The sequence below is a fragment of the Chenopodium album genome, chromosome 7 (genome assembly GCF_948465745.1).
Source record: "Chenopodium album chromosome 7, dcCheAlbu1.1, whole genome shotgun sequence".
Lineage (NCBI taxonomy): Eukaryota > Viridiplantae > Streptophyta > Magnoliopsida > Caryophyllales > Amaranthaceae > Chenopodium > Chenopodium album.
In genome coordinates, this window is record NC_137840.1 from 69,333,169 (window position 1) to 69,346,166 (window position 12,998).

The 12,998-nt window shown below is 34.5% G+C and overlaps 2 protein-coding genes across 2 annotated transcripts; one reads left to right on the forward strand and one right to left on the reverse strand.

The window, feature by feature from the left end:
• Nucleotides 1-685: 685 nt before the first annotated feature.
• On the forward strand, nucleotides 686-3,416 carry LOC145640591 (uncharacterized). The gene is made up of 4 exons (XM_081691844.1): nucleotides 686-898; nucleotides 1,608-1,713; nucleotides 2,354-2,711; nucleotides 2,804-3,416. The coding sequence occupies exons 1-4, from the start codon at nucleotides 686-688 to the stop codon at nucleotides 3,243-3,245; spliced, it is 1,119 nt and encodes a 372-aa protein (XP_081547970.1). The 3' UTR covers nucleotides 3,246-3,416.
• Nucleotides 3,417-3,805: 389 nt separating this feature from the next.
• Nucleotides 3,806-11,218, reverse strand: LOC145638245 (aldehyde dehydrogenase family 3 member H1-like). Its single transcript, XM_081689210.1, has 10 exons — nucleotides 10,826-11,218; nucleotides 8,274-8,342; nucleotides 8,080-8,176; nucleotides 6,866-7,072; nucleotides 6,046-6,161; nucleotides 5,830-5,934; nucleotides 5,570-5,742; nucleotides 5,392-5,482; nucleotides 4,867-5,016; nucleotides 3,806-4,195 (listed from the first exon to the last, which is right to left on the reverse strand). The coding sequence occupies exons 1-10, from the start codon at nucleotides 11,036-11,038 to the stop codon at nucleotides 3,935-3,937; spliced, it is 1,482 nt and encodes a 493-aa protein (XP_081545336.1). The 5' UTR covers nucleotides 11,039-11,218; the 3' UTR covers nucleotides 3,806-3,934.
• Nucleotides 11,219-12,998: the final 1,780 nt, after the last annotated feature.

The window sequence follows — 12,998 nt, forward strand, 5'->3', positions numbered from 1 at the left end:
CCACTAGATCAAGCTTGGCTTGGTCGACCATATCCATGTGGTGTTAAGGAAAATTTTATTGATGATCTTGATTTGTGTATGCATATACTATTCAATTCATGTCAAGCCTTATCCTATTCACCCTAGACAATATAAAACTTTGTATTGTGAAGGACATGACTAGTACTAAAAATCAAGCATGTACAATTTCAATTCAACAATAATCATGTGAAAATAACACAATCTCTATAAAAGGAAAAGATCACGCTTGTAATTTGAGTATATCCCATATAATTTTCCAGCTCCATTTATTGTGTTGTAAACTTCTCATTGTGTTGTTTGTTTGATAAATTGGAAATAAATTTTCTACTTTATTATTGTGTATTTTTTTTTCTAGTTAAATATATGCTTTGTATTATATTATAATCAAATTAAATTCTTATGGAAACATTAGATGAATTCCTTAATTATTCCATACGGTCAATGATTTAACAATTAACACTATGTTAATATTATATAAAAGGTCTTATCATATTCCATAACGTAATAATTTTCCTAATAACATATATAAAAGCCCACCTCATATCACAATTTTGCTCCATGCATAATTAATTAAGCCAAGCAAATTTAGTTGTTCGATTTCTCTCTCTTCTTTCTCTCTCATCCCTTTTTTTCTTTGTTATTGTTCTTCTTTCTTGCATTTTTCATGGATTATGAAACAGAAAAATCTCATCAAGAATGCTATAATATTCCCAAAATTCGAGATTTTTGGAAGAAATATAAATCTCATGCTACAAAACGGTATCATCATGATGATGATCATCATCAACACAAACATCACATTTCATCAAATAATAAGATCAAGCCAAATGATGACTTCAAAACTAATCCTCATGATTTTGATGAAGAGTTTTTTAAGGTTTGTTTTATTCTTAATTACATTTAATTTTGAATATTTTCCCTAATTATTGTTGATGAAAATAATAGTTTTTCATGTTTTATTAATGTTTTGTTGTAATTTCTTAACCTATTTTTTATGTGTATGTAAAAAGGGTTATAATGATGGATGTACAATACATTGATGTATTGAAATGAAAAAACCAATGAAAGTATTTATTTTTATGTTCTTTGAAATTATTATATTTTGAAGGGAACTAATTTTTTTTTAAAAAAAAAAAAATTCTTGTCCTATTTATGTGGTTGAAAATGAACTTTTATGTTTTAATATAATGTATTGTTTTAGGGGAATAAGGAATTAAGTTTATAGTTGAAGTTAAAAAATTAAATAAAAATCTCTTTATAAAGGTAACTGATTCGGTTCTTAAGATAAGAAATTGGCTTATAGAGCTATAGTTGAATGTGGTGATCAACTTGGCAAGTCGAGATATGCAAAGGATTTCACATTTTTGTCTATATGCATGTACAAAGTTAAACATACGGTTGATATAATGTTTATTTCATTATAATTATTTTGCTTCTCAAACAAATATTTTATAAATGAGAATTTGACCAAATATATGATATGCTTATAACGTGTACTCACCTAAACCTAGCTACCATAAGTTATCTTGTACACTAATTAATTTGTTTTATTTTTCTAATACTTATTTTAACATGAACTTTGACAGGCCACCCAAGATTGGCAGGCAAACCATGAAAAATTGCAAGATGTCAACCATCATTTTCACAAGGTCAACCAAAATGGAAATGAAGTGGAAGAGCTTAACAAAATGAGTCAAAAACATGGGCATGATAATGATAATTATTATCATAATAGCTGTTTTAAAGCTTTTATTTTATTAAGTGTTGCCAAGAAAAAGAAAGGCCCATCACAAGTTTCATCTTTAGTTGATCTTCCAAAAACCCATAATTCCCAACGGTTTGAAAGGAATTTTCCCAAAGGAAGTATTTTCCACTCAAGTCCTTCGTTAGGTAAATTACTTATCCCATTTATCTTAATCTTGTAATAATGCAAAATACCGTATCATATCATATTATATCATATCGTATCATGTTTTTGCAAAATTGAGTGCTCAAGGCTAAAACACATTTACTTATTTTGCTTATGCACTTAAACTAATTGCCCATGTAGATAAAACACGCCTTATGTAGTGACTAAATTGAGTGCTTATAAAGGCTTTGGCAATTTGGCGTAGTCATAAATTCATAATAGTCATGATTGCGAGTCTATGTACAATATGTGAGAGGTTTATATCTCCTCTTTCCCATTTGTAATTTGTAATGCCCTTGTGACTCATTCGAAAAAGAAAAAAAATAATGACAATCATAATTCAATAACAATTCCTTAAATTAAAACCTTTTAGAGTTGGTTCACTATTTCTAAGGGCTTTTTATGACATACTCTTACACGCAGGAAGATCAGAGAGTATAAATACAAGCAGGAAGGAACAAGGGACTAAATCATCCAACATTTCAAGAGCACCTTCAACAATAAGCAGGGCGCCGTCAACAACTAGTAGAACAACCAGCATTAACGGCAGGAATGGATCCACCAATAGACCCACCAGCATTGCTAGATCAACTAGTGATGCAGCAACCAAAGCGCGAAAAATGAATGTAAGTAGAAGTGGTCCGATGATCATGTTCTCCAACTCGAGTGGAATCTTGAAGCCTCCTGCTACTGAAAAGCAGCTTGAGTGCACACTAGAGGAGTTATATCATGGTTGTGTCAAGCACATTAAGGTTTCTAGAGATGTCTTCTCTATCACCGGGTACGTTTCCTAGCCTCTAATAAAATCATCTCATTCCAAATAAGTTCACTAAAGTTTATTGACAGTTATCATACATAACTCCAAACCTGCAGGCAGATTGTCCAAGAAGAAGAGGTTTTGACAGTAAACATAAAGCCGGGATGGAAGACAGGAACACGAATAACCTTCCAAGGAGCTGTCAAAGAGGAGCGTCAAGGAGAGTATCCAGGAGACATAATCTTCGTTGTTACAGAGAAACACCACCCTTTGTTCAGGAGGAAGGACGACGATTTAGAGCTTGAGATAGAAATTCCTATGGTGGATGCACTGACAGGGTGCAACTTATACATTCCTTTACTAGGGAAGGATAAAATGAGCATGAGAATTGATGAGATAATTTACCCAGGTTATGAGAAAACTTTTGTAGGTCAAGGTATGCCTAACCAGAAGAACCCTCATCATAAGGGGAACTTGAAAGTCAAGTTCTTAGTAGCTTATCCCAACAGCCTAACTGATGTACAACGGTCCGAAATTTTCAGAATATTGAGTAACTAGCTAGTGTTGGTTTCTCTCTACTGCTTTTCTTTCCTTTGTTTGGTATAGATTAGGGAGTGAGGTAATGATCTGAGGGAACTCTGTACATAGTTTGGAGAGTTTTCGAAATGTTTGGTTTAGGTTTTATGCATGCTGCTGATTCAAAATCGAATTATATAAATGAAAAACAGATTATCTTTGTAGTGTAGTAGTATTCTAATCTTTTACTTTAACAGTTAAACTCAGTATTCAGATGCTACTGTCAAATAAGAATAATAAAATAAAACAAAGAAATAACGTTAATCCTTAACTAATTAACTATCTATTCAGACAACAGAAATTTGGATCAGTTGCAATGGTTCATAATTGTCCAAGTAATTGAGAGATTTATACTGTATCACTTTTGCTGTATACAGAAAATTAATTAACCCAACTTAAATTAGAATACTAAACATTGAGCTAAAGACAGATTTCACGAAACTGCTGATAGATTAGGCTTAAGTAATGGCGGTAATTTTTCTGCGTCTGTTGAATTAAGCAACTAACGGCAAAATAACCAGAACTCAGTCATATGCACTTACATAAGAAGATAAAGCCATCATTTATTTATCTACGAAAACCAAATAATTATCGCGTTCAGAAATCATAAATAGGATAGTGATAATTACACAAATAAATGATGCAAATCTCTAATTTACTTAAGCAGTTTACTATGCAGACTTTTCTTTATGGGCAGAAGTTAACCATCCTGTCAAAGCTTGAAATATGTCCAAGATACTTCCAGCCATCAAAGCACTCAATAGTCTCATTTTCCCACGGGTGTAAGGAGGGTAACGAGCAGGAGCATCGCCCAGAAAGCTTCTGTAAAGAACGGCTTTCTTGTGGGTGAAGGCGTCAAAAGAGAATTTCCCATGGTATGAACCCATTCCGCTCTCATCCACTCCACCAAATGGTAAACCATGAACTGCAAGCTGTACATCAATCCCAACAGAAGTAAAATGAGCTTTATCAAAGAGTAATGTGCATATATGTTGTATGATACACCAAAATTACAATCATCAAATGGTGACTTGCTGTTGTTTAAAAACAGATAAATGTTGCTTCGTAATTTGGGACAACTCATTTCTTTTTTAGTGGCGTGCATCATTCATTTGTGTACTTAGCTTTGACGGGATGGTTAAGCAGTTTACTATGCAGACTTTTCTTTACAGGCAGAATAAATGTTACGGAGTACCAGGGACATTTAACTTGTAATGGAGACAAATAGCAGAAACTCTTTGTACCCAACTACCCACTAATCAATCAGCGTAAAATATTTTTCTAGCTTCTTTACTATAATGTAAAGTTTAAATTAATAGACTGAAGTTTATACTTTTCTGCCGAAGATAAGTAAAGGACGTATTCAAAGCAAGTGACAACTTTTTTTTTTTAATGACAATGATGCAGGCATGCAGTGGCATAAAGATCAATAGTCTGGAACTCTTACATTATCAGATTCTGCCAACGTCAAATACTCAATAAAGAAGTTGAATGAAGAACCATAAAAGTGTTAAATAAAATTCGAGTTATGAGCACAAAATCTCACATGCTAGAGTTTGTACTAAAGTGATTGAATTTGAATGTAAAATGTTGCAGCACTTACATGTATGGCCGAGTCATTAATGACCAAACCACCGGCAGAGACAGTCCTCACAAATTGATCCTTCAGATTGTTCCTGTTGGTGAATAAGTATGCAGCAAGGGGCTTTGTTCGTGACATTATTATTTCATAGCATTCTTCCAGCTTATCAACCTACAAACAAGCACATTAAGAAAATCAATATACAATACTCAAGTAACTAACCAAAGGTGTATTATGATATGGTGATATGGTCCATTGTAGCTTAAAGGTTGGTTTCGAGTAAGTGTTTTCATCTATTGTCATGTATTCATGTACAATCCTTTCTGAGGAAAATCAGGAAGACAATAATCTATTGATTCAGACAAATCTTTTATGATTAAATCTTAAGACCTACATCTTTTTTCCAATAATTAGTCCTGAACTCAAGTTATAAAGATATAGGTTTTTGTTCACAATGATACAAAGATTGGAAGCCGGAGTCTTCTTTGAGAATCATCAATTAAAAGAATACAGAAAGGATAGGAAAAATAGAAATCTCAATTATACCATGATAATGGGAAGTAATGGACCAAATATCTCCTCATTCATGATTTGAGAGTCTTGAGGGACATCCAGCAATAATGTGGGAGCAATTTTTCTGTAGCACATTGAAAATTTCCTCATTACTGTAAATAACTTTTTCTTGCAAAGTAATAAGAAATTAAGCATTAATTGCTAAGCTTACAGATGAGCTTTGTCTCTTTGACCACCATAAACAATTTTACCAGCTACTTTATCCTCATCTAGAAGCCTTGCTAAACGATCAAAATGGTTGGAATTCACAATTCGAGACAAATCAGGAGATTGCAGTGGCTCTTTACCATAGAATCTATCCAATTCACGTTTTAGAGTATCTACCTGTATTATAGCAACATCAGCGAAAAAGCAGCATATATAAAGATTATATCTCAGGTTCTTAGACCTGTTAATATTTCAGAATCTTACCAGTTTGGGAGCAAAATCTCTTGTAGTGACAATATAATCAGGAGAGATGCATGCCTGCCCATTGTTGTTCCCCCACTTGCCTGCAATAATTCTTCTAACAGCAATCTACAAGCAAGAATCCCAACATGTCAGGAGAGAGAGTCCATATATTAAGGTGCTTGAATGCAAAAAAAAAAAAAAAAAAAAAAAAAAAAAAAAAAAAACAGAGCTCTTTACTTTTAGATTAACATCGGGATCAACTACTGCTGGAGATTTTCCTCCAAGTTCCAAGACAACAGGAGTAAGGTACTTGGCAGCAGCTGTCATCACTACACGTGCCACTTTTGCATTGCCTACAATTTCATGGAGCCAATTGTTATTAGAAGGTCACATTTATAAAGACAAAGCATCTATACAAAGGATAGCATAGCAGTAATGCTAAAAGAAACTAAGTCAATGACAAAGCTTAATAAAGCCAAATTTTGCTCATTTATAACGACAGCTTTTGTGAGCGAAATTATCTTGATTAAAGCAATTTCCATGTAAAATTAGATTAGACAGCTACACCACTACAATGAATAGCAATCACTTGTCCAGTGACGCAAAGAAATTTAGAGAAGGGTACGTCTAAAAAGCTTGTATTAATTTATTGTTAAACATTTTAAAGCTTCTCCCAGATAAAGTAACAAGTCACCTGGGCCCTGCCCCACTATAGATTATTGTGAGACCGTCTCAGTCTCTTGGACAAATTTTGCCTTTAGAGAAGTGGCCCAAAAGTAAGACAAGTTCTATTAGAAGTTAGAACAAGTTGACCACGCACCAAAACATTGCCTGGTAGCCAAATTACTACATAATTTAATTCTGAAACCAACTGCAAACAGCATTCTGATAAAAAAAAATTGACAACAAAAATTAATAGCCTTTTATGTTTCAAGCTCAGAGATTGATTTGAGAGCTTATACAATGGAAAACAAAAACCAGCAATTTGTCAGGAGTGCATCAACAAAATTACATGAGCCACTATTTTATCCCATTTTGTAGTATTTCAGAATCAAACCTGTATAAAATATTTTATCCCATTTTTGTTCCAGAAGAGCAGAAGTTTCAGGAACGGCTCCTTCTACAACTCTGACTGCAGAACTATCCAGATATTGTCCCACGTACTTTGCTAGCAATGAAGACGTAGCAGGAGAAATTTCAGAAGGCTTTAAGACGACTGCATTACCAGCTGCTATGGCTCCAATAACAGGATCAAGTGATAACACTGAAGAAAGCAATCACGCACAAGGTAGATAATCACTCAGTTGTCCCACATACTTTGCTAGTAATAGACAAAAAGAAAACTATAGATTCAAATGCAGAAACAAAGCCCATTTATTTATTACGCACCAAGCCACATAGAAACCATGACATATGACACAATTTTAAAAAGGGGGCAATGGCAGATGCACGGTATAAAGTGTCTCAAACTCGTATATTAAGTTAAAGTGATAAAAGTTTAAAATATGAACAACACTTGCACAAGAAGTATACTATGAATCAGAATTCCAATATCACAGAGAGAAAAGTGCACAGCCTGTTCTAAAAAAGTGAGAGATAAGTTTTCATTCCATAGTCCATTGAGTTATTGGTTGCTAATTGCATGGGGTGCCTCATCAGTTTAAAATAGTATCTGCATGCTACAGTGAGGATTTCCATCCTCTACATGGCGTTTAGGTAATCCTTCACAAAAACTGTATTCTTGTTCCATTAGTGATTATTCAAATAAATAGATGAGATAACATGTTTGAAGAGGCAAAAGAATATACATCACATAATTCGGCTACCAAGCATTCTTTGAATTCAGCTGTTGTTGACAGAGAAGACTTGAAAAAATTATCAATATTCTAAGTTCTAACTGCAATCTTGGTTTAGTGAGATGAAGCCATTCATGCATGTGGATCGTGGAAGTCTCTTCTACTTTCTGAAAGGTCTATGAAGATAAAAACTGATCTTCTTTTGAGAGGAGGGCGAGGGGAAGAGACTCTTTTGGCTGAGCTGAGGTAGACAATAGATGTTACTCCCTCACCACTAAAATGTTAACAGGACTCTCTAATATCAATTTTCAATTTGTATTCAACAAGGATTAACCACACATCAGACATTACTAATGTAATATGGTTTGAAGTTTTTCATAAGAGTAATGTAAATAAATTAATTAATTAAATAAAGACACATTTTATAATCATAAGAGAAACATGTAGTGATTTAAGTGAGCAAATTCCAACTCACGAATTGGATAATTCCACGCAGAGATAATCAACACAACGCCTAATGGTTCTGCTACTATTTCTGCTGATGAAGGAAATGCGAGTAATGTAGTTTTCACCTGAGGCACAACCCAGCTAAGTTCAGTAAAACTCAAAAGCACAATAGGCAGTGCGGTGCATACTACTACGTTTTCAACTAATACTACCAAGTTTTACCTTTTCTGGCTTCATCCACTGCTTCAATTCCTTAAGAGCCACTTTACATGAAGACTTCAGCAATGAAATCTGAAGTAGCAATTTGAAATCTCAGGTTAAACATTTACAGGGTATTTCTTTTTACTACCTCCGTTACATATTATTTGCAACGATTTGACATAAAGTAGAGAGGGAAAATGTCTAATTGTTGCAAATAATATGTAACGGTGGTAGTAGTCAGAATAAATGAGGGGGAAAAAGTGGAAAAATTCATTATATATTTATATGCCAACATAAGTAAAAAGAAAAAAACTGGAATAGTGAAATTCTACGTAGCATTCTAGCAGAACCTTGCTGTTCTCCCCACCTCTATGACTTTATCTTTTCATTGTAACAACTTTCCTGGTCATATCACAAAAGCATAAGCTGTGGTGCTCTATCTTGGAACAGAGAAGCTATCTCTATCAACTTTTTTGCACCCTTTTTTAAATAAATATTTTAGGGAGAGAAGTAACGGAATAAAATGTAAACAGAAAATACAGAGAAATTTGTGGAATGCACTTCAATTTACATTGTGGCCTAAGGAACAAATATCAGACCTATTAACAATACCATCCTTTTTGCAATAGCTAGACCCCGGATTTTGTAGCTACTCATTCTCAGAATACCCTGAGACACTAAAGTGTGAATTCAAACCAGTTAAAGATTAATTATTAAGGTAAAATGGTAGGGGTAGGACACAAGATTGTAGTTATACACATCGAATAATTTAAGGCTAATATGCCCTCATCCCCTTCTCTCCTTCAGGCTTTAGATTCAATATGGTAGCTTTTTTATTCTGATATATGCATTATATAAAGTCGATAAGTTTTTTATTATTGACATTGCCATTGGAATTATAGGTATATCTTCCCCTAAGAGCAACTCCAATGGTTGGGAAAAGGGACTAGCTTGCAAATATTAAAAAGCTTAAGCTAGTAGCTACACCATTGTTTCACATCTTGTTGATTAGCTTTGGCAAGCAAATTAGCTTTGTAGAGCTAATTAGCTTGGCAAATATTTATTAGATTAAAATTATTATTAATTTAAAAATAAATTAATTTACAATTAGCTTAACCATTGGAGCAACACATAGCTTGAATTGTTGTAGCTTAAGAAGATGATTTGGCATGCTAAGCTATTAAATAAATTAGCCAACCATTGTAGTTGCTCTAAGATGACAATACTCACCATAAAGAGTGGGAAGAACAAAAACAAATTGTGCTTACTCTATTAAAAACAATTGCACTTGAATGCACAAAGCACTAATATCAAGCAGCTATGACCTTTCTTAAAGGACAATTAAAGTAATTTATTACGTATGATTCACACCAACACAACAAAAAATTAGTTATTCTCACACCACCTACCAAAAGTAATGGTAAATTAATCACCAAGATGCAGAGATGTATAACCATAGTAGAAAAGTCAATATTGATTATTTACTTGCAGCATCTTGTTCATTGCATTAGCCTCCAATTGACCATAACATAATTTCCTTCTTACCTAGCAAGCTAACAACTTCTGTCTGTTGGCCAATTATCACTTATCAACTTAATCCAGCACAAAGGAGGGCGCCCAAAAAAAGGAACAAAGAGAATAAACACTATAGAAGGCGCGTAGATTTTATTAAAAACAAAAATCATCTGAAATAAACTCGTTACAGAACACATGACTAAATAAGAGCTGTATCCAGCAACAACTTGGTAAGGACCAATACTTTACAATAAATTAAGAGACGAACGTTTAAATGATCCTAAGACTCAGAATCACATCTCGTCCACATCAATGCCACGACGTATAAAAGTTCCTAAAATACATAATCACATCTCGTCCACATCATTGCCTTTTATGACTCTTTCTAAGTCGCTAAACCAAAAAAGAACAAATCCCCTCTTGAAATAGACCTAACTTCATTAATACTAAAATCCCCAGCACCAATCAAAGAAAAACAAGGGAAGCAAATTAATTTGCCATAAATGCACAAAACTAACCCTCCATAAAAGTGTCAACATGTTATGTCAGTTTCAAGGATGCAAATCAAATAGGAGAAATACCAAGTAGAAATAAACCAGACCCACTGGAATTACATTAAATGCTCATTTTACAACTTTCTAATCAGTCATTCTCAGCAACAAAACACATGAGTTCACACAATCAGCATGATTTTATCATACTTCATTAATTAATACTCCATATAAACCATCGCAATTCGCAATCAAATAAGCAAACAAATAGTCTTGGTTATTTATTCAACGCGCAACATTATCACATAAAATCATCCCTATTAACACAACATATAGGAAAAACATATACGTATAGTCTCATACCATAACCATACGTCAATTACGCATTAAAATAAACATTAATAACACCGATAGACGCGATTTAGCCGCAATTTCAACAAATCTCAGTGACAACAATACAATTTAAAAAATAAATCCAAAATCCACAATCCACGAAACTCAACAGCAATTTCATGCAAACATAAACAACAATTAAAAATAAAAAAAATTAAGAATGTAAATAAATACCTCAAATAAAACGGATTCAAATTCAGGTTTATTAAGATCAGAACGCAGAGCATCAACAATCTCAGTCTCACGTTCTTCAACAAATTTGACAATATTCTTCAACTGAGCAACTCTCCACTCGTAACTCCGAGTTTTACCGCTTACGAAATTCCGGCGAAGCTCCGTCACCATCTCCGCCGCATCATCGCCGCCGAACGTCGTCGGAACCTCCATTAACAAACTCGAGGAGAGAGAAAATAATAATAAAATAATAGTAAAATAAAAAAAGCAAAAAAGCGTGATTACTGTATTTCTTAGAAAGAAGGTAAAGGAACGAGTTGAGGAGAGTGAAACTCGGTGTTTGACCCGCGAGTTAAGGGAATGACTCAGATGAATTTAGAAGTTGGCAACGAAAAAAAAAATAAGGGAGGGGGTTTTGATAAAGGGAAGGGGAGAGTGAAGTGCACGTGCTAATTAAGCGTGTGAGGGGATTAAATTAATTGGTTTATTATTTATTAATAATTATTATTGGAGTGTGTTATTTAGATTTTTTTGTGACGTGTTTGGTAATTTAAAAGTGTTTGTTAAAATAAATAAAAAAATTCTAATTTTTTGTTGGGAATTTTGGCTAAGGTTAGGCTAGTTGTTGGGTAATTGGATAATAATTTGAATATACATGACGTCATAATGATTTTGGCATGAGTTGATTAGACATGTTCGTTGACGTCATAAAGTATGTTATTGAATTTTCTTGCAAGAAAATTACAAATACTGACTGTAGGAGTATATTTTTACAGTACTTAACATGTACCCAAGAGCTAAGAATAGTATTTTTAACTCATTTGTTATACTGCGTATTTTGTTTTCATTTTTATAACCTTGAAATGAGAAGAAAAAATATCAATTAAATGAGTAAGAAAATCACCCTTGGTTTTTATGTACACATGAGTGTATATAAAAGGGTGTTGTATTATCTATATCAAACTTTGTTTAGTATAGTAAATGGGATTTACATCAAGCTGAAAAGTTGGGTTATTTAGCTAAAATTAGATCGAAAGTTACTAACATCCAACTTGTAAGATGGTGTGAAAACTCCTTGCCTAGCATATTCTCATTCATCAAATATATAGATTACAACCTAGGAATATCAACAGGTACAATCCTAAGTATATGAGAAGATGCATTACACCAAAGGTCATCAAGTATTTACTTGGAGTATTTACTGTGAGAATACTAATCATATTCTCTAACACACCCCCGTAGTCGAAGCGGAAGGAGGAAGGACGCTAAGACTATGCTTGAACTCGATGAACAATTGCCTCGGAAGACCCTTAGTAAAGATATCGGCGTATTGATATGCGGACGGAACATGAAGGACCCGGATGTGACCCAAAGCCACCTTCTCACGAACAAAATGGATGTCCATTTCAATGTGCTTCGTTCGTTGATGATTAACCGGATTGCTTGACAAATAAACCGCAGAAACATTATCACAATACACTAAGGTTGCCTTCCGAATGGGGCAATGTAGCTCAAATAGCAAATTTCTTAGCCAACATGTTTCAGCAACCACGTTTGCTACACCGCGATACTCGGCCTCGGCACTAGAACGAGATAAAGTAGCTTGCCTCTTTGCGGACCAAGAAATGAGATTATCCCCCAAGTAGACACAGTAGCCGGACGTGGAGCGCCTAGAGTCGGGGCAGCCACCCCAATCGGCGTCCGTATAAGCAATAAGGCTAGTCGGAGCGGAGGGATAAAGGTGAAGACCATGATCGATTGTCCCCTTGATGTATCTCAAGATGCGTTTGAGGGCATTAAAATGAGGCACTCGAGGGTCATGCATGAAGAGGCAACATTGTTGAACTGCGTATGCAATGTCGGGCCGAGAGAAAGTTAAATATTGCAAGGCACCAGCTAGACTACGGTATAGCGAAGGGCCCGAAACAGGGGCCCCTGCCATGGCACTTAGTTTTGGTTGTGTGTCCACGGGGGTGGAAGCAGCTTTGCAAGCCGACATATTTGCTCGGAGTAGGATGTCTTCGGCATATTTTTGTTGAGAAAGAAACATGCCATGAGAAGTTCGGCTAACCTTGATACCCAAAAAATAACTAAGCTGCCCAAGATCAGTCATGTGAAATTCGGATTTGAGCAATGTGATGATGGAGGATTTTAATTTTTCGGAGGAGGCCGT